The sequence below is a fragment of the Neolamprologus brichardi genome, chromosome 6 (genome assembly GCF_056152115.1).
Source record: "Neolamprologus brichardi isolate AB-2024 chromosome 6, ASM5615211v1, whole genome shotgun sequence".
Lineage (NCBI taxonomy): Eukaryota > Metazoa > Chordata > Actinopteri > Cichliformes > Cichlidae > Neolamprologus > Neolamprologus brichardi.
In genome coordinates, this window is record NC_142109.1 from 18460389 (window position 1) to 18486533 (window position 26145).

General features: G+C 40.4%; 2 protein-coding genes across 5 annotated transcripts in view; one reads left to right on the forward strand and one right to left on the reverse strand.

The window, feature by feature from the left end:
* Positions 1-3937: 3937 nt before the first annotated feature.
* n4bp2 (NEDD4 binding protein 2) lies at positions 3938-18761 on the reverse strand. Its single transcript, XM_087841771.1, has 16 exons — positions 18371-18761; positions 16695-17688; positions 15360-15484; positions 14654-14742; positions 14358-14434; positions 14100-14240; positions 11175-13819; positions 8781-8866; positions 8287-8332; positions 7897-8120; positions 7671-7795; positions 7413-7539; positions 6152-6328; positions 5845-6013; positions 5019-5142; positions 3938-4932 (listed from the first exon to the last, which is right to left on the reverse strand). Exons 1-16 carry the CDS (start codon positions 18621-18623, stop codon positions 4887-4889), a joined length of 5448 nt encoding a protein of 1815 aa, XP_087697897.1. The 5' UTR covers positions 18624-18761; the 3' UTR covers positions 3938-4886.
* A 1685-nt stretch (positions 18762-20446) lies between these two features.
* Positions 20447-26145, forward strand: part of pds5a (PDS5 cohesin associated factor A) — a 28078-nt gene continuing 22379 nt past the window's right edge. For 3 of the 4 annotated variants that reach the window (XM_006787241.3, XM_006787244.3, XM_087841773.1), the window contains exons 1-2: positions 20447-20551; positions 21467-21616. In XM_006787241.3, coding sequence (XP_006787304.2) covers positions 21506-21616 — 111 coding nt within the window. In that variant the 5' untranslated portion in view covers positions 20447-20551; positions 21467-21505. Of the gene's footprint in view, positions 20552-20629; positions 20780-21466; positions 21617-26145 lie in introns of those variants that run through there. The other variant, XM_006787242.3, reaches the window with a different exon arrangement.

Consider the following 26145-nt stretch of genomic DNA (forward strand, 5'->3'; position numbering starts at 1 on the left):
GGCAGGTCTAATCTCGGCACTGAAGACCAAGATTTGCTGGGAAAGAGAAATGAAGACACAGCATTTTAAAAACAAGAGGTATCGGAGAGCCCCTAGAACAGTTTGTTCAGCTGAAGCTTCATTTGCACGTCTCTCTGTACGTCTGACGAAGTCTTCCCCTACAGCGTGCAGTCTAACATGTAAGATACCTGCAGCGCAGCTCTTAAAACAATATGTTTGCATGAGAGAAAGGATCAGAAAGAAGATGATATGAAATAGGAGCTCAAACAATCAAGCTGTCAACCGCTTGAGTCATGTATGTATAAGATGACACTCACTTTTGCTTTTTATGATAATTTTAAGTATAAAGATTCAATTCTGTGTCAAAGTTCTGATTAAAACACGGAAGTAAAGACTGCTGTGTTTGGGCGTGACCCAGAATTCACAGCTTTATCCTGTAAACTTTAACAGGTGCTCACAAATAAAATCTCTGAACTCTCAAGCTCACATATAAGATCCACCTTGCGTGTCTCCTTTCTCGATTCTGCAGTTTATACCACAATCTGACATCTGACCAGGGGTGAGGATGTCTCAGTTTAACAAGGTGACAAACATGAATCTTGACAACTAATGACCCAGTTTAACAAAATCTACTGGCAGATCTTCATTATTCACTTTTAAACTGACGGTTTTATTAAAGCAAGCGGCAGACATACCAAGTGACAACCTCAAAACCACCTGCCATGTCACACAGTCATCCAAAATGGAAAGCCCTGCGTAAGGCAGATGGGACGCTTTAATCAGTGGTTTTTCCACAGCTCATTTCTCACTAAATTATCTCACTAAAATCATTTTTATTTGATTCTGTCATTGGTCAGAGGAAATGATGTAAGCCATTTACTAAAAATAGGAGAAAAAATGTGACCAATTTGTTAAACTAGTGAACTGTCCTACCATCCTCATCCTCACACAGTGTAGCTATAGTTTAATGTAAAATCTTACAAAACATCCACAGTTCTTATCAATTTGCACTTCTCAGATTTCAGGAACACACTTTAAAGAGCTCATGGTTCAGTTTTAAAGTTTGCTTAAAAACAAAAAAATAAAAAAATAAAAATATTTTTTAAAAAACTAATAACGACCCTTTTAATTTCTAAAAGATTATCATTCACATAATTAATTTATTGTTAAATTTCAGAACTGAGTAGAAAATCTGGGTCATAAAGGCTTCAGGAACACGATGTTGTACCAAGACAAAGAGAAAGAGAAAGATAAAGGCGAGAGAGAAGAAGATGGTTCGGCCTACCTTTCTTGTCAGTCTTCTCAATCTTTAACGGGCGGATGCTGGCTGCTGCCGCCTTTGTAGACTTCACAGAGCTGGTAAAAATCACTCGTTAAACTCCCAAAAGGGCCCTCTTTATAATCATAAGAAGCCGGCCCGCTTTTTTGTTTAAACGCCCCTGCCACGGGCGCTATTAATTAGGACAAAAACGAGACGAGATATTGAGGCACCTTCCTAAATAATTGTCTCGTATGCACCGAAAGGAAGTGAGAAAGTACGAGAAAAGTCAAGTCAATTGCATCCGCTTGTTGGAGTGTGGAGGTGTGACTGAGTCTACTGCTCGCCTCCCCCACAGCAGCTGTGCCGTGCGTATCACTTTGTTTCTGTTGTGGATTTGTACTGTTTGCTTGCAACTTTACGCACAGCTGGCGCACGCTATAAAGGGCTTTTATAACAGTGTTAACGCAGCCAAACTAGCCGCTGTGATCGCACTATGATGTGGGCAATTATTGCAAAAAATGGGCTAAGCTGTGTGGGTTTTTTTTGTTTTTTTTTAATTGTCACTAATAAACAAGAAAGCACATTTAGGTGTATATGCTTATTGCGCCTTATATGCAGAAAGTCCGACTTATTTTCCATTTTTGATGGGAAAAAGTGGGATTTTACAGCTTTAAACTATAAAGATTAAATAAAAGGCAGTGTTGGTTGAAACTGAAGTGGGTTTGAGTAATATAACAGATCAAAGGAGATGAATTCATTTTTTATGTGCAAAAACGTATGAAATTTTTACTTTTATTTCCACATTTTGTTAACATTGCGAGTTAATGGTAACTTTAAATTTGTACACAATGCGTTGACAATATACTTGTGCATTGTACAATATGTGGACAAATTAGGCAGCATATATACAGAGACAAACCCGTCAACGTGTGGACAGGAGTGCGTGTAGATGGGTGCGAGCAAGTGTTATGTGCGAATGTGTTTTACTTAGTTCAGTGTGGGAACAAGAATGTGCAAAAGGGAGACGATCGAAGTGATATTTTTTTAAACCTTCTTAAAAATGGTTTTACCCCTCTGCGCGTCTCCGCGGCTGTGCGATACAAAAACAAACCACCATCAGGGGCCTCTCTGGCAGCTTAGGCAGGGTCAGCGATTCTTTGGTTAATTCGTTGAAACTGTATTTTGAACTTTGATTTACTTTCATATCTATCTGAAGAATGCACAGTGAGTAACCAATATCAGACGTGTGTCACGATACCTTAGCCTCAATCAAAGATGTTTATTTACTTGCAACACCTGTTTCCAAAAAAAGATGTTGTGATATGAGTAAAATGACAGAACCCAATTATCTGACACATTTTTATATATTTACATGAAAATAGTTCAAAGACAACCTATAAACTTGTCTTTGTTGTTTTCTTTATGCCACTTCAAAATTAGTTGCCATTATAACTTAAAAAGAAACGGAAACAGTGGCAACAAAGACTAAAAACTTGTTTTATGCTTTAAAAAAAAAGAGAAGGTAACATAAACCCCACAGGTAATTAGGTTAATTGGCATTAGCTTAGTAACATGACCTGTTGCACCATGACCTTTCACTGATGTGAGGCTGCTGGTTCCCCTAACAAGGTCCCCTCAATTCACAGTTACATAGAGCACAGAAGGGATAATCCTACTCTTTATACTGACCTAATGTAGATGTGACAGTAATGATTTAATCAGGAATGAGTAATGTAATTAAGTAGTGTTGATTACTTAATTACCCCCCCCCCCCCCCCCCCCCCCAATTGCTTGTGATTTGTTGGGACTGGGTTAGGATAGGGGAGGTTCAGAGGATAGGCGGGGAGGAGGGTTTGCTCATGAAAAGGGGTAGTGAATGTATAAAAATCACTGTCGTTCATAATGTATAGAGTTAACTTGTCTTTGATTTTATAAAGTATGTGCGGAGAACAACAAAAAAGATGCTGAGAAGTTCATGACTGAAAAGTGTGTAGAGAAATGGTTTAACAAAAATGTTTTGTAGTGGAAATTTATAAAGAATTTGGGGATTTCACAATTTAAATACATGAGATGATGAAAACATTCAGAGCATTTGGGGAAATCTTTGTACACGAGGCACTAGGTTAAAAACTCACAGCACTAAATGGCCACAATCTTCAGCCAAATTTTTTTTTAGTTGAAATTACTGCAAGGACTCAGATATTTCTGTCTCTACAAACAAAACTTTAAAAATTACCATTAAAAACAACAACAAAAAAAAAACAAAAGGAAAAAAAAATCTGAATTTGAACTCGTCTTTGAAAATCATGCACACAGACTGAAGAGGAGCAGGACCACCTGGCATGTTATCTGTGCATCGATCAAAAGCACACATACAGGATAGCATGAGCAGTTTGCACATGTGTGAAAACAGCACTGTTGCTAAACAATATAGAAGTATTGTGAAGGAAAAAAGCATAGTGCCTAAGTTTATTTAAGCAAGATAATACCACACTACATACTGCATTTATTTATAGCAGGTTCGCTCTGTAATAACAAACTCCAGGTGCTCAACTAGCCTGATGACTGTAACTGTAAAATACAGTTTACATATTAGAGATGTTTTATATTTGTTACTTATTCAAAAACGATAAATGTAAATCACTCACACAAAAGCACAGAAATATTAAACTGTAAGTTTTATTCCACAATTCCATGTCTTCTTTAAAAAACACAAACAACCAAATACAAAAATACAATCTTTATAATTTATGTGGTCTCAACAATATGTACATTCGGTAAAAGCCGTCAACACTGTTGTTACACATTATCTGAAAAATATTATAGAGAAGCTATTTTAAAACTACAAAACTAGAATTCTAACCGTTACAGTACAGCTGCTGCAAAATATGGCACAATGTTTAAAAAAAAACTACAAGGAAAAGCACTGGAAACAATCTTTAAACTTAGAGTTCATCACCTGAGTGTCAGTATATTAGCAGCAAAACGTTGCTTGGACTTGCGCAAGAGTAAATGAAGAGCACTGGGTTGCAGAAGCAGCTGCTGAGGCAAAAAAAAAAAGAAAGAGCGATTTCTGCAGAAATCACAGTGAACGTTCTTCAAACTGCTCAATGACACCACATACTCGCTTTCCTTCTGAGCACTGGGCTTCATGAAAAAAAGCATCAAATTATTAAACTGTGTAAATATTTTTGTCATATCACTTAAAACCCTGGAGAGAAACCTCCAAGCAGACAGCATGCCATCAGGTCTGAAATAAAGCATTATAAAACACTTACATGTTTAAACAATTAACAACTTAATTGAAATGGAGATTTTTAATCTTTAAAAAGATTTCTTAAAAATACACACTATAAAACAATTAAATATAAAATATGCACACAATCCGTCTTTACAAACACAGCGTTTCACACCATAAACATGGGAGAAAAACTCGAAAGGGAGAGCGAGTGAGTATATATCAAAAAAAAAAAAAAAAAAGCTGAGACAAGACTGATGGTGGCGGAGAATCATACTAAATAAACGGTAACAGTTGTATTGTGGCGTCGTAGAAGTGGAAGGTGAGAGATAAAGAGAGTGTTGTCCTCCATAGCAGCTTCAGTCTGAACACAATAAACGGATTCTTTCACTTCAAAGAGACCAACACAAGACCCGGCTTTGGCTCAGTGAACCTGAGAGATGCAGAGATACGAGAAAATGTGGGTGAAGATGAACATGTAAAGCATGCAACATGTCTTGAGTGTGCGTGCGTGCATACCTGTAGTGTTTGTTAGTGAGGTAGTCTATAACAGCGGGACGGATGCGTGCCACGCCCCCCTGGCTGCGGTTCCCTCTTCCTGTGATGACAGAGAGCTGAGGTCGGCACAGACCCTGCTCACACTCTACACCGAAAGAGGCCAAAGAAGAAGAAACACAAGCAGAAAGTTACAGTTTACAGCAGTAATAACGAACGCAAACTCTGAAGGGGGCATGGAGTAACTGCGCTTTCTAACAAGTGTCCTGCTGGGTAATGATGTACACCACCGGCGCTTGTCCCTGGTTAGCGCCTGGACTCGAAGCAATATTCAATCACTTTTACACATTCAGTTCAGAACATCTCAACTTCTTCTTTTCTTCGTTACAAACCGAGTAAACTGTAGTACAGGTGTCAAGTCTTTTTTAAAGTAAAAGCGATTTTCAGACATGGAATATGTAACTTTGCTGGGGGGGGTTTACACATGGCAGCCACCACACTTGTGTGATCTTTAGCACCTGGTGACTGAGAGAAAGGCAGACATGAGACGGGGGCTGTGATAATATATGTACGTACTACAGAGACTGTAGAGCTCGCTAACATGTTTCTCCTTGTACTGCTGCAGCTGTTACACTTTTCTGATAACATTTCATTCAGACTTGGGCTCTGTTGCAATGATACTCCGTCCAATAATGAGGTCAGTGGGGGGAGGGTTTCACCTAAATGTCCCCACATGGGGTTATTCTGACATGAGTGACGTGTTCAGTTGCCACAGATTAACATTAAGGAATTTGTGAAAAGGGCATCTGTAACAAGCTACCGCTTACTGAATAGATAATAGTTTAAGCACCTTTGGTTTTGTCCAGTAAGACCTGAGCCAGATGTTCCAGGGCCTCATTGACATGTAACCCATGGAGGTCCAGGATATTGCTGGGCAGCAGCGATGAGTTGACCCTCTCAAAAATCTGAACAGCTGCACGGTGATTAGCCTCACGCATACGCTGGCCATGGAGGTGCCCCTGAAAAAGCAGAAAGAAAGACAAATTAAAATAAAAAAGGCACAAATATATTTATTTAATTAGATGGCAATGACATGCTACACATTCAAAAACAGTAATAATAAAATGTTGTGCTTCGTGTTGTGCTCAGTCACTCACCTGCTGTGCGTAAAATGAGGCCACTTCTTTGCGTCCCTGCTTGTAGGCCTCTGCAGCCTTAGCAAAGCTCTCGAGCTGTCGGCTCCTCTGCAGTCTGGCCTCGGCCCTGAAGTCTTCATAATCTGGATCTTCTGTATCCTGATAATTAGGTACGGCTGATTCCACGGCCCTCTGCTTCTGACAAATTAAAAGAGCAGAATGATCAAGACACACTTAAGGGTGTGGAAAATTAAAGGCGACTGTCAGCTCTCTGCATTTGCTCAGATATGATGTTGTACTGTAGGTAAACCTATTCTATACATTATTTCTTTCTATTTTTCTGGGAAAATGGGAAACAGCTGCAGCAATTTATTGGAACACATGGAAACATACATGGAAATGCAGTTTATAAGTCTGTATGACAACCTCTATCTCCAGGCCTATGTCAGGTCTTTGCTGGATATTTCTTTCCTATTTTTTAAGGACATGACTGTCGAATACTGTTCAATCTGATAGTTTTTAAAGCCAACACCTGTTCTTTTTTTTCCTACTTGTGCAGTTTCTTCAGTTTTGTTTGTTTTTTTTTTTTGGGGGGGGGGGGGGGGGGGGGGGATAAAATGCAAACCAATTCCATAATATAAGTTTTCAGCTGGTAAAAAAAAATAATAAATTTTTTGCCAATCGAACTGTTTTTGGCATTTTATGTAAATTTTACTAAAGATATGAGAACAAATTAGGTGTTCTGCTAGTAATAACATGCAAAATTTAAAATGGATTCTTTGCCAAGTTGTCTTATGTGTTATGGTTTCTCCTTTTTTAAGCCTTTTTTACACTTCAATGATTCATAGTACAGTCTTCAGTGGCTTAACAAACTGAAAAAGCATTCCTTTGAAAATGATTATGTACAAGGACTGGACTGAAAATGAGAGAAAAGGTAGCCAATGTTAAAAGAAAACCCTGGAAAGGCCTCCGGAAAGTCTGGACAGCTACTGTTCACGAGCACTTTAAATAAATTAGAAAAAAAAGGTCTGGACTTTTGCACAGTACTTCTACAAGTTGAATCTCACAATTCAACTTGTCTGTATTGTAAAATGATAATTGTCGAGATGTTGCAATGAAACAAAGGGATTTCTCCGACATCCAAATATGGAAAATACAAGCTAAAAAGATTGAGACAGTAATTAAACAGTTCATGTTTTCCCACCTGTGAAACAGATCTAATGTATACTGTACATGTGTTCAGTTCTCCGTTGTTTTCATTCTCTGCCTGTGTTGTGAATACCTTTTCCCTCTCCTTGCTGGCTGGTCTGTGGTGGTCAGAACGAGGAGCTTCTGGAGCAACTACAGTCTTCACAGGCTCCTCGTTCAGCAGAGAACGAAGAAACAATTCTGCCTCCGTGAGGCTGTAACTAAACAAACACACACACACAAAGAAAAAGACACATTAGCCACTAAAATCAGTACACCAACTAATGTTTAGAGGACTATAAAAAGTTTCTCAAAACAATGTTAAAGTTCAGTGTTACAGTCGTTTTCTCACTTGTGGTCCCTGAAAATGTCCTGCAGAAAATGCCTGTCAATGGTGGGGAAGAGGGCATACAGCTGCTTCTCTTTCAAAAGCGTGGCTCCGTTACGTTGGTCAAGGTCTGCACGACTTTTTCTGGTCTAAAAGAGAGTGTTGGACTTTAAGAAAAGGATATCAACGCAGAATAAGATCATTAAATAAAATCTAAAAAATCTGCAGGTGCAGTAGGCGTGCGCGTTACCTTCTCTAAGTTGTTCTGCAAAGCCTGTTCTTCTTCCATAATCTCTCTAAGAGAGACAAGCGGACGGGACGCATTCCAGTGATCCATGATTGGCATCGGACCGCGAGGCTCTGGGTGGCTGCCCATTGACGTGTACTCATCCGTGCTGATCAAGACGTTTGCTGACTGCGTCTGGTCTCGCGACCCGGTTTTTCCCGTCTGTGAATCACCCCAATGTACCGAACCTAACAATCCAGAAAAACTGTTAAGTCTGTGCATGTTCACAGACTTAACAGTTCACTGCATATGCACTGTCAGCATGTGTATTGTATTCAACAGAGTATTACTCATATGCTGAACAGATTATTCCTGAATGTCATTTAAGAGTATTTTGGTGTGTATTAAACTTACTTTCCTGAAGCAGGTGAAAGGAAAGAGCCGCTTGTCTTTGACTTTCCTGAAAAACATAAATTATACATGAATGCACAATAATTCACGCACAATAAATTACAACAGAGTAGGGACATGAACATAAGGCCTGCAGGCCAGAACTGACCTGGTAAAGAATAAAGCCCAGTGTACAACAAAATATGAGGTTATCAATTTTGGACTTCTAACGATTTCTATTTTATTTGTTTTACACCTTTTCCTGATGATAAAGACCTCCCCCATAGCCATTAATTCTATATCAGAGTAGTTAAGAAACAGATAAACAATTAAATAAAAAAGGCTGTTGAAATTGCACTTTTTTATCTTATATTACCATATCTCGAGAATTAAATGTGTAGTTAAACATCTTTACACAGAAAGTGGAGTTTCACTTGTCTGGCCCATTTAAGATTAAAGCGGGCTGTTGACATCTTGGTATTAGACCTAATGCAGGTGAAACAGTAGTTTAAACTCACTTGAATGGTTTCCTTCCACTTCTGGTGGAGCAGCTTAGCAAGGTTCAAGTCCATCTGCACTGCATAGTCATTTGCAGAGCACGAACCTGAATAAAAATCAAGCAGGACATATACAATCATGTCAGTTTGGAGTAGCAGAGAAGAATAAAAATACCACTAAAGGCATCAGTTGGATCAGTTACCAGAGTACGAAACACTGTATCAAACTGCTAGGGGTGCAACGATACTCGTATCGATATTGAACCGTTCGATACAGTGCTTTCGGTTCGGTACGCATATGTATCGAACAATACAACATTTTTAATTTATTTTATCAACTTTCCTTCTGACGGTGCTGTCTGTGTTGAGCGCTCAGTGGATCTGCGCTTGACAGTGCAGCCTAGGCAGAGTAGTCGAACACAGATTCACTGAGCGCAGAGCAAGCTAGCGAGACAGAAATTAAGCTCGTTGCAACATGGCAAATTGAACCTCCCCCACCCTCATTCAGATCTGGCGTTTGGAACTATTTTGGTTTTCATGTGATGTATGACCCTGAAGGTAAGCGCGTCATGGACTAAAGTAAAACAGTATGTTGGATGTGCCACGCAATGCTCAATTACATGGGTGGGAACTAGTGTGTTAGCGCAGTTAGCTCGTTAACGTGTTGACGCCGTCCAGCCCCACACACGGGGCAATCCGCGGTAGCTCGTTAACGGAGATTTGCCGTGTTGTGGCGTTAACCTCATTTCAGATTAACGCTGACAGCACTAGTGGGAACACAACGAATATGACTGCACATTTACGCCGACATCATCCTAGTGCAAAGACAAGTGGAAGCAGAGAAAAACAACAAGCACGCATGCTACAAACTTTACCGGAGTCATTTAGACAGCCGTTAACACATGATTCTCCTTATGGGGACCTGATATGTTTAATATGCTGCTGAGAATATAGCCCAGAAGAAGCGTATATTATAGCTTTTATTTTGGAAAGAGCCATTCCTCTGTAATAAACTCTCTTTTCCAAAGATGAGTGATTCCTCAATCAGATACAGGGCTCGCAAAATCGCTAGCCCGACGTCCAGGGGCTAGCGATTTTTCCAGTCGGGCTGCCCTGCTCTGCTCGTCGGCCTATCGTAGGAAGTAAAAATATATGTCAATGCTTTTGCATTCTTTCGGAAATGTAGCTGGGTAATTATGTCATTGGCATCGGTGAGCCACTGTCAATATGTGACATATTGAAATCGCGTTTCAATTTGCGCTTGTTTTTTGCTTTCACTTTGCAATCGCGCGAACTGTGTATAGAGAGCGACAGCACTGATTGGTGAGTGATGATAATTTGCGCACCAATTCCTCTGACATCATCTTATCAATCGTTAGCTTACTATGCAAACATGACAAGTGAAATCTCCCGCAGCAAGCTTAAACATGTGAGAGGTTGATCGCGCAGAGAATCGCTGAGCGTTGTGTGAGTATTTTAGTTCTGCTGAGCCAAATAAGACAGGTCAGGGTGAAGAAGTGACAGCCAAAGAAAAGCTTACCACAAAACGGAAACGTTATGACAAATCAGACTATAAGGCAAAAAGAAAGTGCAGCTTTATGGTTTCATGGACAAAAGAATTTCTGTGGCTGCAATATGACGAGCTAAATAACCAGGGCTGCACATAAGTGTCCGCAGGTGCGCATTCGCTGTCAAAATAAAAAACGCGCACAAGATAAGAAGTTGCAACGCCTGTTTGCATACATAAGATTTTCTGGAGGAGGACAGACATTTGTTTAGAACTCTTAAAGATGTCGAAGAAGCTCCTTTAAGCAGTTACTTTGGTGTTCCTCCACCTCCAAAGAAATGTCAGAAGGAGTCCAAAACACAAAAGAAGCGCGTATTCTCGGACAAGTGGTTGCAGGAGGTGAGCTGGCTTCAAACAAATGATGAACGCACAGAGATGTGGTGCAGAATGTGCTGTGAAAATTTAATAAATGACAAATTAATAAAAAGGCATGAACATTTTTTTTGTATCGAAAAAATATCGAACCGTGACACCAAAGTATCGAACCGAACCGAACCGTGAATTTTGTGTATCGTTGCACCCCTACAAACTGCAGAACCAGAGAGCGACGGGAACACTTTTGTAAAAAAGAGAAATGTGACATCACACCCAGATTAACAGAACACCTGTTTGGAGCTGCAAAAGAGTTTTATATGATTCTTTTACAGTTACTTTACTCCTTTTTGGTGTATACAGCTGAATGAAACAGCATCGATGCAATTTAAGAGGCCATCTCTAAACCACATGCTTTTACTGCATCTGTAAGAATAATGATATAACGCCCCTCCTCCCCCTGGCTTCATCCATGACCAATCACAATAAGGCCTCAAGTTTGCCATTTCTTGGTTGAAAACCTGTGTGTTAGTTACCTGGGTCTACTCCCACAGGGCCAAATAGTTCAGTTAACTGCAGTGCCAGCTCAGTGGGTAGTTTCAGCTCCACGCTCTGAATATCCAGGTGATGTCGACCTCGTGTTTCCTCTCCCCTCTGCTTTTCCTCTCTCTCCTCTCTCTCCAGCTCCTCCAGCTCAGCCCACAGCAGTCGGTTCATCTCTTCCATGTTGGCAATCTCGTCCTCAATCTTAGCCCCTGACATTTCAATTATTGCATTATCTGAGCTCCCACCCCAAGCTCCTCTTTCCTGGTCAGACTCTGATATTGCTTCGGGTTCAGCGCTGTCACTTCTCTCTCTTTCCTTTACTGATTCAGGAACACGGAGATCTGTTTCAGGAGCTTTTTCTGAATCTGGGATTGCATCAGGATGGTTTGTAACCAGAACAGCTGCTCCTCCAGAATCGGACACATCTATATTACTGACTGTCACACTGGTTGATTGCTGGGTCTCCACCTCAAGCACAAATGGCTTTTCCTTTGGCCAATCTTCAGGATGATCCTCATCCAACATATTAGGATACGAACTGCTTTCTACAGCCTGACAGGAAGCAGCACACAGATCAGATGTGTCGTTGATGTGAGCCAGACCATCCTCCTCTTCGCCATCTTCATCTCTAAAGAACCTTTCTCCAGAGTCCAGCAGCAGGTTGGTGGTCCACTCTATGTCCTGACTGCACTTGTCATACAGGTCTTCTAAAGTGTCAAAGCTAACGAGCCTAAAATGACGACTGAGAACACGCAGGCTCTCGAGCCGGTTTTGAGTCAACCCGAGCTCTTTTTCCTCCAACTGTGTGCCTTTCTCATGCACCACACGGTAGGGTACCTCTCTGTGGCCAGATGGGTGAACTGCATCTGCTGCACACACGGCAGAGGAGAGCTCTGGCACAAAACGAGAAGAGTCGCCATACAGGACTCTGATGTCACCAGTGGCCAATGAGTCGGCTAAATCATCGGGGTTGGTTTGACGATTGAGACGCCAAAGAAGGGCAAAGTCTTGAGGTTCTGTCTGGGTGAAGCAGCCAGTATCTGCCAGAGGTGGCTGCAGGGATGCCTCAGATTTAGACAGATCCAAGTTTGGTTTAAGATCAAGAGTAGTGTTCGCATTAAACTTGGTTTCACCAGCTGAGCCACTATGGCAAGAGTCTGAGTTTTGAGCTGTGGAGTTGGGACAATCTACGGACAGGGGGCAGTTTTGAGTGAAGGTGAGTGCGAGTTTGCACTGCTTCCCTGACCTACGACCCTGACGCAGTTTTCCCTCCTGACCACCTCCGATGGAGGGGCTGCTTTCTGTTTCCACAGAGCCTTCACAAACAGGACTCGGACACATTTCACTCATATATGTACAATCAGCCTCTGCGGCAGTCTCTCGGTCATTCTCAGTGCATTTACTCATATCCACATGAGGAGTGGCCTCATCTTCAGTACTGTGGCTTCCTGTATCACTGTTACATACATTTGACTCTAAAGTTTTGGAGCTGTCTAACAAATCTGTGGCAAGAGCTGAAGTTGGATTTTCTTTATTGGCTGAATTTAGGTCTGCAGTCTCTGGCTCTGTAGTATTCCTTTCCTCTTCATTAGGTCCTTCGTTCTCGATTTTAAATCCATCCGAATCATCAATTCTTGATTCCTGGCCAATACAAGAGGCGGCAGCCTTCCAGTCTAACACACAGTCTGGTAAATCACCTCTGCTGACATTAATTGTGTTCTTGTTTCGTTTTCTCTCTTTACTGTTAGATCTGCTGCTGTGGGATTCCTCAGAGCTTCCATCTGCCTCATCCTCTCTCTCGGATCTTTCTCCAGAACTCAGAGAAAGGAAGGGAGAGTGGGAAGAGCAGGTTGAAACTGTGGCTATGCCAGTCTGGATGAGATCAAGAAGCTTCTGAACCTCAGTTACATCCGGACCTGGCTGTGCTGGCTGTGCTCTTATTGCTTTTTCATAAACACTGGCTTCTTGACATGCGTCTTCATCTTCCCTTCCATGTACCTCATTATATCTTTCTCTTTTTCTTGCCTCCCGCTGCATTAGAGGCCCTTCGCATGGCCAGTCTCCCACAAAGTTCATCGTTTTAGGCGTGACCTTCTCTTCTTCGTACCTCACCACCTCGAATCTTTTTACTTTCTCCTCTCTTATCATTTCTTTCACCTTTGTCATGCTGTCAACTTGGTTAGTGTCTTTCACCAGATCTGCAGGCTCCATCCTCCTGCTTGGTCTTTCTCTCTTCACTCTCTGTCCAATAGACTCAGCGAAAGCCACAGGAATTTCATCCCCACACTGATCTTCATTCATCACCGATTCTACAATACAGTCTGGCATTCTCTGCTCTAATACTGGGTGATTTCGCTCTAACTGAGCATCTAGCTCAGAGTCTAATTCCCCCAAATTCATATCATCATTTTCATCAGAAGCTTCCGGGCTGTCTGTAGGATTTTCTCCAAGGTGTAAGTTGAGAGACTCAGTGGATTTGGGGCTGCCTTCTCTGGGCATTCCCACGTCTCCAGAAAAACCAACAGACGACACATCTGGGAGAGAGAAAAAGCGCTGAGAGGTGGATGTCTGACATCCTTCAGCTAATCTGGGCTGACCTACAAGGTCAGGACAAGGTGCTTCAGAAGATGTGAGCCTAAAGGAACAAAAAACATACGCAGGCATGGTCAGACGTTTACATACATTTATCATGGGCATGAATGTCTGGTAATTTTGGCCTTTTAATTATTTCTTTCAATCAGTCTTTTCCCAGAAAGGAATGATTGTACAGCATGCACCTTTAAAGACTTTAAAAATCAAGAACTGAGTGCAAAAGTTTAAATTTATTTAGGATTTTCTCTCACACACAAGCTCAAATATACACATATAACATAATTTCTCAGGTATATGAAATGGTAATTTTGAGTGAAACTCACTGTGAGATTCTGTTTTGCAGAAGAACCTGTCGTTTCCGTTCAGGCATCTGTGAACCCATGATGGACTGGACTGTGACGAAGCGCTCATATCCTTCAAGCATGCGGCGGACTGTGTCCACGTGTACGTTATGTGTAGTACGCCTGCACAGACCACCAAAAAGCAAAGCTGAAGGGATGAAATTTTTTCAAGCAACATTTTCAAAAAATCCATTTCTACACTGAAACCATAGGCTGCTGTAATTCCTCTGTTACGCTCACCTCACCAGTTCTTTGGGTTTATGTTTCCACCAGGTGTCTGGCTCTTTGAACAGTACCTTATAGTCATGTTTTAGCGCCTAGGAAAGATTAAGGGAAAATCTTTTTGTGTAGTTCATAACCAGTTTATGCATACTTCAATATCCAGCCACTTATTATAATAACTACACCCTAAATGTTCAGTTTGCCTCTAGACTAAACTGGACTGCATGTCTGAAAACACATATAGTAAGCAAAAATACGTTCTTAAAAGCCCATTTGCAATGTTGTCTCTTACGTTTACTGATAAGATGACTGACCTGTGCAACATATGGTTTCATCTCCCAGCCCTGCATGTTGGTATTATCAATGATGATGGGATTATTCCCCTTCTCAAAAGCCTCCTTAGCTGTGGGACAAGAATAAGGGAGATAAGCCACAGTGTGATTCTTCCAATAGTACAACAGAAGCTGAAAAAGCATAAAGCAATCAATAGCAGAGACTTGCTATCACTGTGTGTGTGTGTGTGTGTGTGTGTGTGTGTGTGCGTGCGTTCCTGTCTAGCTATCTTTGTGAGGACCGAAATCTGCATTCTACTATACTTGTGAGAACCAACGGTCACTTGTAAGGACACACTCACCGGTCCTCACAAGCTATAAATGTGGTTATAGTGTCAGGGTTACAATTAGGTTAATAATAATAATAATAATAATAATGGATTGGATTTATATAGCGCTTTTCAAGGCACCCAAAGCGCGTTACAATGCCACTATTCATTCACTCTTGCATTCACACACTGGTGAAGGCAAGCTACGGTTGTAGCCACAGCTGTCCTGGGGCAGACTGACAGAAGCGAGGCTGCCATATCGCGGTTATGGTTAGGGTAAGGGGCTAGGGAAACCATTATGTCAATGAAGGTCCTCACTAAGATAGCTGAACGGTTAATGGCGTATTGTGTGTGTGTGTGTGTGTGTGTGTGTGTGTGTGTGTGTGTGTGTGTGTGTGTGTGTGTGTGTTGTTGTTTACCTCGTTTATGGTTCCACTCATGGGCCTCCCCCAGGACAGTGGGGTCAAACTTATATTCTCCATTGTGAGTGAAATAGTCGTCGGTGCTTAGTACAACTCCACCAGGGTTGTTCTGTAGCAAGGCTCTGCAAAGACACAATGAAGTGTAAATGCAACACAGCTGCTGATTACTGTAGCAGAAATCATCGACTCCTCCGGAACAGGGGTTGCTGAAGTGTTGCTTAGATTGTGTCTCTGCTGTTTCAACATAATACCGGCTTTGTTGTAAACTAGTGGTGAATCATTCCTCCGTTGACCAGTAATCTTTTTTTATATTTAGATAATGTGAACATTTTATCATGTTGGTTGTCACTCTGGAACAGAGTCTCTTCCCTGTCTTTAAAACATCCAACACAAGGTTGCAACATACTATGCAACTAATGGAAACACGCTAAAGTTGTGAAAGATTTCCAATATTTCCTACAGTGCTTGAGCAACAGTTCTCCAGACTTTCTGAAGGTCTTTCAAATCAGTTGCTTTTTCACTCATTATTATACCAAACCATTTTTTAGAGGAATATTTTTGCTACTAAAAACTCTGACCTATGAATCATTCGAGCATGAAAATGGGTGTTGTGTTTATTAATAACAGATGCTTTAGCAAAGAAGCTATTTTAAATTGTATCATTGGGCTCTGTGCTACAAGCAGCCTGATCCTAGCCTTTAACAAGCCTGGAGAACTAATTCTAAAGTAACAAAATTACAAGAAAGCTTGCCTAAGAGACCAGGCTGTCTTGGAGAAGAAAAGTGGTCATAAAAAAATGCTGCATTTCAAGTTCCCGAGAACAGAACAAACTCTGTTTTTGGCTTAAAAACTGCATTTCAGTTTGCATGTTTGAATAAATTGCTGCACCCATTTCCATTTTCAAAGCAAAATGGACAAATGAGTGGTGGCTCAAGACTTTTGTACAGTGCTATGTTTAAATTATATGTCAGTAATTTAACAAGAAATATTTTATCTTTTCTGGTATTTTTTTAAGATATTTAAATTTCACTGTTAAAGTATTATTTGTAGCACTTTGTAGTAAAATATAAAGAGAAAAAGGAAGATAAACAAGGCAGCAGAATCTAGGTTTTGCAATTATATGTATGAAACAAGGAAAAGTTACTATGCAACATCTTGTTTTTGTGTGTTGTAAAAATAGAAACCCCACAATTAGTTGCTAAAAGCTCAAATCTTACCAGCCAAGTTATCTAAACTGAGCACCTTATTGGCTGATTTAAAAATTGGTTTTCAGAAAAACCTCCTGTTGAACAGCTGTTACTATTACTTTTTAGGCCATCAAAACATTCCTACCTTGCCAAGGCGGATTTGCCAGACCCCGGTGCGCCCCGCAGGAGCACAAGCACCTTCCCTTCCAAACGAAGCCTGCTGTTGCGGGCAGGAAGCTGTGGGGGAGCAGGCTGGGCCCAAGACTTTGGAATAGTAGCAGAAGGTTTGAGAGGTGCTTGAGAGAGAGGGCCATGAATCAGATAGGGGGCAGACAAATATGAATGTGTGTGAGCCACGGGGGTAATAAAGGCTGGCATCTGGTTTCCATGCATACGAGGAGAAAACACTGGTGCCTCCAGGTTCCAGTGTTTTGATAAGTGGTCGAGCTGCTCCAGATTCACCGTGTTCATCTTGGATCTCGCTCCTCTGTCGGATTGCATGGCCCCAGCGCTCTCTGAAAGAGTGTGTATCAGGTCTTCCTTTTTATACACCTGGAAAGCAGAGGGACGCCCTGAAGCTGCCAGGTCCAAGGCAGGTTTTGGGGTGTTTCCAGATGTTTCTGTTGTCAGGTGTCTGAAATCCAATACAGGTTGCTGCCCTTCTGTGTTCTTTTGTTCCCATGTGCTGAGCTGGTCGAGTGGAGAAGAAGCTCCAGATTTATGCTCTATGAAATGTCCTTCAGGGCCAAGCCGCTCAGCAGAGGGCTCTCGAGATCCATGGTCCAAGCTGGACTGAAGCAACTCAGGGAGAGCTTGCTGAGGAAGTGGTGGTGGACAGAAAGAAGAAGAAAGCGATGCACCAGAAGATAAATATTTGCTGCTCTGGTGCTCCTCACCAACATCCTGTTGCGCAGCTAGTGTCTCTAGCTCTTGATCAATCAGCAGGTCAAGCTCTTCTGTCAGCAGGTTTGAGGAGGGAGGAGAGGAAGGCTTCTGTGAGGGTTTTGAGGGTTCAGAAAAGTGCTGTGGGGCAAGCAAGGCTGCAGCAGTGCGCTCAAAGCCAGAAACAGAGGGTGGGGCAGGGACTGTGTCTTCAGCAGCCACAGAAAGTTCCAAGAGGGAGTCCATTGCATGTTCAACTATGACACAAAAAGACAGATAAGAGAAGCAGAAAATTTTCCTGCACAACTGAAATGTGTTAAAACAGCACTCAATATCTGAGTGCCATTTTAACACATTAAACGGCAGAGCAAAGTAACACCACTGATTTATTTACTCACTGTAGAGTAAAATCTATGGATAAACCACACCATAAAAAACGGATGATTTGTTACTTGGTAGCTATGAATCCATAAGTTTGTCCTTCAGTGACTTTACATGCTCAGAGTGTCAGAAGAGCATAAGCAGACCAGGCTATCAGAGGTTTATAAGGAGACTCGTCAGAAACAAATCTGAATTATTTTCTGATTTTATACCTTAGACAGGTGAAGCTGTTACACACAGAGTCACAGATGTTGGGTAAATCATTTGTTGGACAGTTGCCATCTTTAAGTTGGATCCTTGCCCATCCCTTGCACCTCTGCTCCTGGACTATTTAAGGTGCGACTTTATCCAAATTACAAAATACAAATTACAAAATGACTGATGGCAGTCTTTGTGCCTTTGTATTGTTATATGTTGGTCTTGATCTGCACTACAAAGCATAGTAAAACGCCTCAGTACTGTCAGAAATGCATGACTAAGAAGCTACACAGCTAACTGGTTAGTCAAGTTACAACAAATACCTTTCCCAAAAGTGACACAGCGCGTCTGTCACGTTACCTTTGAAGTCACACTCGGAGAGCACGATGTAAATAACTTCGGGGTCCAGGTGTGAGAACATCTCCTGCATGCTTCTGACGATCTCATCTTTGACGGTATTGGGTGGAAAGTTGCTGGACATACCACCGCCGTATCCCTGCTGTAGTGGGTAGCCCGTGTTCTGACCGAGGTTTCCCCGCTCATTTGCACCGCCGTCGGGGAGCCTGCCCGGACTCTGGCCATTTTTCTTTCTCCGAGGCATTCCGTTGGTCATCAGCTGCTCTCATTGGCAGCTAACAGAGCTAGCCACGTAGCCTATGACCTACAGGAGGACGGTTCAAAGCTGAAAACATGTTGTAGCGCCAAAGTGCAAAAACTCTGTAATGCTATCTAATAGCAGCACGAACGACAACACAATTGCACCGGAAGCAACCCACCGGAAGTCATGAGGGTAACTTCAAAATAATAGGCTGTTTCTCAGTACTCCTACTCGTTATTGAGAAACGCCCAGATTTCCATGGCCTTTCAGAAAAATGTCACACCCTGCTGTGGAAGCTTGTTTCCGCCGTTGAAAAAAAAAAAAATATCCATACGTCAGAGTTTCAGGTAATCATACGAAAATTCGAGTTAATTGTAAATTAGATATAATTATATAATTTATATTTATTAACTTAAACATCTGAGAAAATGCCTTGCAATTTCAAATTATCAAGTCAAACTTTGAGAACTATTTTTTTGGGATTTATTATAATAGTATATAACCATTAAACACTCTCCTCACTTCTAGATAATCAAATATATATATATGTATATATATATATATATATATATATTTTTTTTTTTTTTTTTTTTTTTTAATCAGTATTAATTCCATATTAACACTGAGAACACAAATGTACTCTGTGCATTAAAAGTAGCTGTAGGAAAACGCTTGTGTGTATCGACTGGATTTGCACATTTCCCACACTCACTGACAAGTCAGCTTAGGTGCCTTCATAATCTCCATCCAACTCTTCTCTTGATCTCTGTTTTATTCTTAGCAAGCTTGCAATAAATGGATTCATTTTTATTGTTAGATTTTACTTTATTTTCTTTTACATTGTGGGTAGTTGTACTTGCAGGTGCAAATGCAACGTATACACATTTATATAGCACTTTTCCATTTTTTAAAAAAATTACAAATCACATTTTATCTATATGGTCCTGTAATATCTTATTCTATACACTAACCTGACTGGGACGTCAGGCTGTGTGCGGGAGCCCACTGGATGACTTGGAGCAAGGTCAGTCCAGGTATTCTGCAATGGGTCAAACATGCAAACTCCACACAGATATGTCCCAGCCACAATTTGAACCATAAACTTTATTTATCTGCGGTGTTAACCACTCCATCAGCCACCCTATTTCAGATCATGTGTCTGAAATGAATAATCATATATGTACCATATAGGATTACTCATATGCAGTGTTACTATTGTGTTTTTAGGAGATCCCTTTATGATCCTTCAAACACACAGATAGGTCAAGGTCCATCTTGAATATCTGAAACGACCCCCCACCCCCCACCCCCAAAAAAAGACCAAAACAAAACAAAACAGATATGGCATGTACAGTTTCAAGATGTCCTAAAAACACAATTTTAATTGATTTAACCCACACTGGTGGATCTAAAGTCCATCTGAATAGATATGGCTCACATTTGACCCAGCATAGCACCTGCACAACTGTCTAAAATACTTTAGGTCACTTTAGGAAAAGTTAACAAATTTCAGACTTAAAAAAGGAAATTTATGGTTGTTTGAGCATATGTCTCAGCATTTGTAAGGGTTAACCCTGTTGAAAATAAAATTTATATACAATTATATTTCCAGTGTTTTTGTCCATGAATACTGTGTGTATGTTATTATATGCCAGTTTAGATAAAATAGTATAAAGATTGCATTTAATGAGTTCAAAATGTTCTTTGATATAAGTGCACTTTAAGGATAAACCCACAGTGGGTTGAGGAACAGAAAGTGTGCCAGCTATCGGTTACAGACTCCCGCCATGTATGTGGTGCAGTAGTACCCGTCTGAGACCGAAGGGGGCGTTCTGCACCCAGCCTTCACACAAACAGCACTGACTGAACGGACAGAGAGCTTTGTGCCGAAAACTAAGCCCAACCTGTGTCAGACTAATGAATTAAAACGGCCTGTTTAAGAGGTAAATACTACCGAGGAAGCGCTTGGCAAACAACCCGGGGTTTGAGTCGCAGTCGTATAGTTGAAAGTAGAGTCATTTTGCATTTGTTAGGGTGTTCAAAATCATCCGTGGAGCAAGTTGGTGTTGAGAGAGGAGGGCTCAGGGCGACGGTAGCAGCAGCCCTTCTTTCGCCTGTGAACTAGCGGCAACACGGAGCGATGCTCGGAAGTTGAGAAAAGACAGTAACAAGTAAATTAGCTTCATTTTTAAACTTCACAAAGTAGTTGCATTAGTTGTAAAGCACAGGAACTGGCCACGAGCATGGCTATTTTAGGCAAAGAGGAGAGGATACTTAACTTCCTCTGTGATTGTAGCTGGAGATGTGATGGGTACCTGAATAGTTTGCGGCCTAGGCTAACCAGTTAGCTAACGTGTACTAGCCGCTCGATGCTAACTGCTAACATGGCTTCCTTCCCGCAAAATGCTAACCGCTAGCTAGTAATGTTTGCATTGCAGCTAGCGAGCTAATGTAATAACCTGTATGACAGTAGATATAGACCGGCGCCTCTCGTGTTGTTATTTAAAGTGATTTTCAAACTGTTTAGCTGTACGAATAGCTGTGATATTACCGAAACAGCAGCTGAGATCGTTTCTGCATCCAGGCGATGATTTATGAGAAATCTACGGAAAATGTAGAGCTGATGTTTATTAGCTTGCACGTTTAGCATGCAAGCTAATAGTATGCACGATGCTTGTTTACTGCTTGCTTTCTGTCTAAAAAGTTAACCGGATTAGAATATCGTTAAATATACTGGTACGGTTTTATCAGTTTCAGCAAACAAAATTAATGATTGGCAAATAGGGAAGATGCTTAAAACGAGGTTTTGGTAAGTGCGGTAGCATGGTTGTGTTGAACTTTTGTTTTCTGACCCATAGAGGCCAGTAAAAGACCGTGTGGACCATATATCAACAAGCATGGAGTTCCCGCAACAGCAGAAACCGGCGGGGGAAGGAATCATTTATCCTCCTGGAGTTAAAGAGATTACGGACAAAATCAGTAACGATGAGATGGTCAAACGATTGAAGGTATGTTTAGTGGGCTTTCTTGCTCTAATAAAACACAATTTTCTGCTGCCCCTAACGTAATTTAAGAGTGTCCAGCCCATGGCGTAATGCCAAAAAAATCTTCTAACTTTGTAAACTGCTCTATATTAAGTCATTATTGGCCCTTGTTGTCTTGGCTCTTATTTTGCTTGTAAACAATACTCCTTGTCATGTTCCTAACAGAGTGTTTTTAAATTTGAGTGTGACACCATACAAAACAGGCGGGGGTATTGTTCATAGGCCTCAACATTTTCTAGGCTTTCATCCTATCTCCCCAGGGTAGAAAAATGGAATGGTCCCAAAATCTGAATGCAAGAAAAGCAAACATTACACACTGAAGCTATTTTTACTGCTGGTGAACAAAACAGAACAGTGAGTCATGTTTAAGTGAGATTTAAGAAGAGAACTGCAGTAATAAAACTGATTATAAACAAGTCTTTTGACCTTTGTGGATGTAAATAAAACTTGAGGAGTTACCACATCTTTAAAATATGTGACAGCTCTGAACTAAACTAAACTAAATAAACAATAGTGTTAGGCCATACTAGAAGTACCTTTTATCTATTTTATCAATTTGGGGAAACTGTGTAAGCCCATTTTTCATACATTTGTGGGACTAAAATACATACACTCAATGGCCAGTTTATTAGTCATCCATTTAATTGCTTGTTAATGCAAATGATCAATCCCATGGCAAAAACTCATTGTTTTGTAAGCATGTAGACACGGTCAAGACAACCGTCAGAACATGACTTAAGTGAAGAAAGATGATTTAAGTGACTTTGAACATGTTCGGTGCCAGATGGACTGGTATGACTATTTTATAAACTGGTGATCTGCTGTGATTTTTTTTGACACAACCACATCTTACAGAGAATTGCAATAAAAATATCCAATAAATAGCAGTCCTCTGGGTGAAAATGCCTTGTTGATGCCAAAGGTCAGAGAAAAATGGTAGGACTGCTTTGACCTTATAGGAAGGCAATGGTAACTAAAAATAACCATTGATTATAACAAAGGTCTATAGAAGAGAATCTGAACCATTGAGACATTGAACTTTAAAACAGATGGGCTACATAAGACCACATTGCCTGCCACTCCTGTCAGCTAAGAACAGGTCATCTGACTGTTGGGGTTTGTCTGTATTATTGTACAGTATTTACTATACAATATTAAGCACCTTAAGGCGATTGTTGTTGTGATTAGGTGTTATATAAATAAAACTGAAATGAAACTGGGGCAGCGTGGAGTTTTCATGTTCTCCCCATGTGTTTGCGTGGGTTCTCTCCGGGTACTCGGCCTCCTCACACAATCCAAAGACATGTAGGAAGTGGGGTTAGGTTAAATGGTGATTCTAAATTGCCCATAGGTGTAAATGTGAGTTTGAATGTGGTTGTCTGTCTCTATGTGTTAGCCCTGCGGCAGATAGGCGACCCTGCCTTTCACTGTATGACAGCTGGGATAGGCTCCAGCTCCCCCACGATTCTGATAAGGATAAGTGGAAGAAAATGAATGTAATGTAATGAATTGTAATTGAAACTGAGTTCCACAAAAATAATGCAACATAATATTTGAAACATATTGCCTGGTCTGATTAATCTTGATTTCTCATATGTCATTCAGATGATAGTGTCTTGTATACACACTTTCAGGCTGCTAGTGGTGTAATAGTGTATGAGAAATTTTCTTAGCACACTGTGGGCCTCATAGTATCAACTAAGACTGTTTAAACTCAACAACCTTCTTGATTATTGTTGCTGTTCATCTCCATCCATTTATGAGCACAGTATATCAATCGTCTAATGGTTGCTTCCAGCAGGACAACACACCATGTCGAATTATCTCACCGTGGTTTGTTGAACATGACAATGAGCTCACTGTAGTCAAATGGCCTCCAGTCACCAGATTTCAGTCAGCTGTGTCATCAACTGCACATTCACCTTAGGATTTTAAAATAGAACAAAGAAAATTGACAGGCCATTATTAAATTCATTATATTCCTGGCCAATTTGTACCCAGCAGCTATGCAGGGATATTATATTATATATCAGTTGTGATTGTGGCTGCCTGGAAATTTCCAGATTATCTTTTTTTAGCCCTGTTTTTGGTCTAACCTTCACCTGAGGGAAATGGGAGTTCCTTAAGTGCTCACTCCTCTGTTGTGTTTATCTGTTATTTGCTAACAGTGTCTGGAATTCAATCTGAGTGGACATTTGGATTTTAGAACTTATTTATTGGTAGCTGCTGCAAGAAGTAACTGCATCCAAGGCTGACTTGTGAATTAAAACAGTAAAGTTTTGGACTGGAGAGCTAAGCAATAACCTAGAGCTCACTAGAGAGTACTGTAAAGCTAGTGGTGGCTGAAGATTGTGGCGAGTTCTCTATAGGTGTATCACTATCAGTAAATAACACTTAACACTGCTGTATGGTTATTTATTATAAAAAATACACATTAGAGGTGTTTTAAACGTGTGCATTTAACCTTTATATCCACACTTTAAACAGTCAGCAGTTTTAAAGTCAGCATTTCTACTTTTTTTATTCAGGGGTCCTGTGATTCCTTTTAATCATATTAGAGTGTTTACCACATTAAAAATGGTTTCCAGACAGCAGAGAACTGATTAGAGTGACCATAAAGAACACGACCCTTGGCCTTGTCAAGTAGGGCAAATGTACTGAATGGCAGGGTGCAGACTGTATAAGACAGATGTGTACAACCGTTTAGCCTGTGCTGGATCGGAAAGTTTGATATTAGATCTGCAGTAGGGGTTGCATTGTACTGTGCTGCCAGCAGAGAAGTTAGTGTATTTTGTTTTAGAAGGGTTTTGATGTCATTTCCTCTCTTTAAGTTTTCTAGACTTTGAGTTGTGTGGTAAAATTATATAGTCGTTGTGTATTTTCTAGTTGTAGGTTGCATAGTGTTTGTGATATATTGTAGGTTTGTGTTATAGTGTAAGTAAGTACTATATCAAACTCGTGATTGATGTGAGATCATGATTGTTCCACATTTAAAAACAGCATATTACTTTTGTGACCAGTTGTGGTTGCAGGTTTCTTTCTGTTAAAAGTGAGTTTTTCCTTCCCACTGTCACTAAGTGCTTGCTCATAGGAGGTTGTTTGATTGTTGGGGTTGTCTCTGTATTTTTTAGGTCACAATATAAAGCGCCAGGCGCTTTATATTGTCAAATAAAAAAAATTATGTTCGAATTGTGACAAGTGTGTTAAAAAAAACAAGCCAGTAAGGTGACTGTTGTGATGATTTGGCCCTCTATAAATAAAATTGTATTGAATTGACATATTGACTGCTTTCAGTCTATTAAATGGTACTTCATAGGTATTGCTGTCAAGGATAGCCTGCCAAACCACTCACTGCGTTGATCTGTTTGTCAACAAGACATTATCTCTGGCTATGAGTTAAGCTTGTGTCGATCCTGTGTAACACGTTCCACAGATTTCAGGCTGAAGTCCTGGCAAGTACGGTAGTGCAGAATTAGAATTGGAAACCAGGTGACTCAAAGTGATTTAGGTGTAATCTGGTATGTGCAGTGCTTATGTAGCTGTATTTTTTAAAATGCCTTTTATTACTCCTGAGCATTTATTTTGTACATGTAGTCCTAAAAATATCAACATGCCTCATTTTAGAATTTACTAAAAAAAAACAAAACAAAAAAAAAAACCTGGGTTTGGCTGTTTAATAACTGAGAAATGGCTTTACACTTAAGGCATGTTTAAAAAAAATAGCAGTGGTGCCTATTTCCTGAAGAAATTCAGGTTTCAAGGATAAAATGTTATGCTTTATGCAACATTGGTATTCATCAGATGCGTCTAAAGCACGCACTGAGAAAATCTGTTGTCATTCAGAATTTAAAGGAGATGGAAAATCAGTGCCAATATCTGTCCTTACTCATTTTTCTCCTATTTTGACATGGCTGCATTCACTTTGTGAGCAGCAAAATGCTTCATTTGTGGGAGTAGCTTACAAGCTGACTCTGTATTAGCCAGGCTTTAAAGATGAATCAAATGGAAAATGGCTATCTCATCCTGTAATAAAACCCTATTCAAGTTGCTGGGATAATATTAATATTTTTATTTATATTTATTTATTTTAAACAAGCTTCTTATAACATATCTTTTTTTAATTGATAAAGACACATAACAACTTTAAAGTTGTTATGTGTCTTTCCCACCAAACTTTAAATGTTTGGTGGGAATGGCTTTGGTTTGGGGACTTTTAGTGACCTTCAAATCAAATGCATCCTTATGGGCTCTGCAGGAACAGTCTGCTTTAGTCAAACTCTGCCACCATGCGCTGGCACTTTGACCATTATTTTCACCACCACAGACTAGTCATGCCGTTATTAAGCTTAAAAAAAGCATCGTGTACAGCATCTGCTTATCTGTGTGTCAGCTGTAATTCACTGTTTTAAACCCTATTTAAAAACCTGAATAGTTGAACACTTTCTTGCTAAGTTAAACCTGAAGACCAATTTAGTCTTATATGGATAAGAGTA

Excerpts from the sequence above, each read along its gene's own strand:
- n4bp2 (XM_087841771.1), bottom strand. The coding sequence starts at position 18,623 with ATGACCAACGGAATGCCTCGGAGAAAGAAAAATGGCCAGAGTCCGGGC. Across the intron at positions 7,796-7,896 it reads TGCAGAACAACTTAGAGAAG|ACCAGAAAAAGTCGTGCAGA; the intron begins GTAACGCGCACG and ends ACTCTCTTTTAG. Across the intron at positions 6,014-6,151 it reads CCTCATTTTACGCACAGCAG|GGGCACCTCCATGGCCAGCG; the intron begins GTGAGTGACTGA and ends CTGCTTTTTCAG.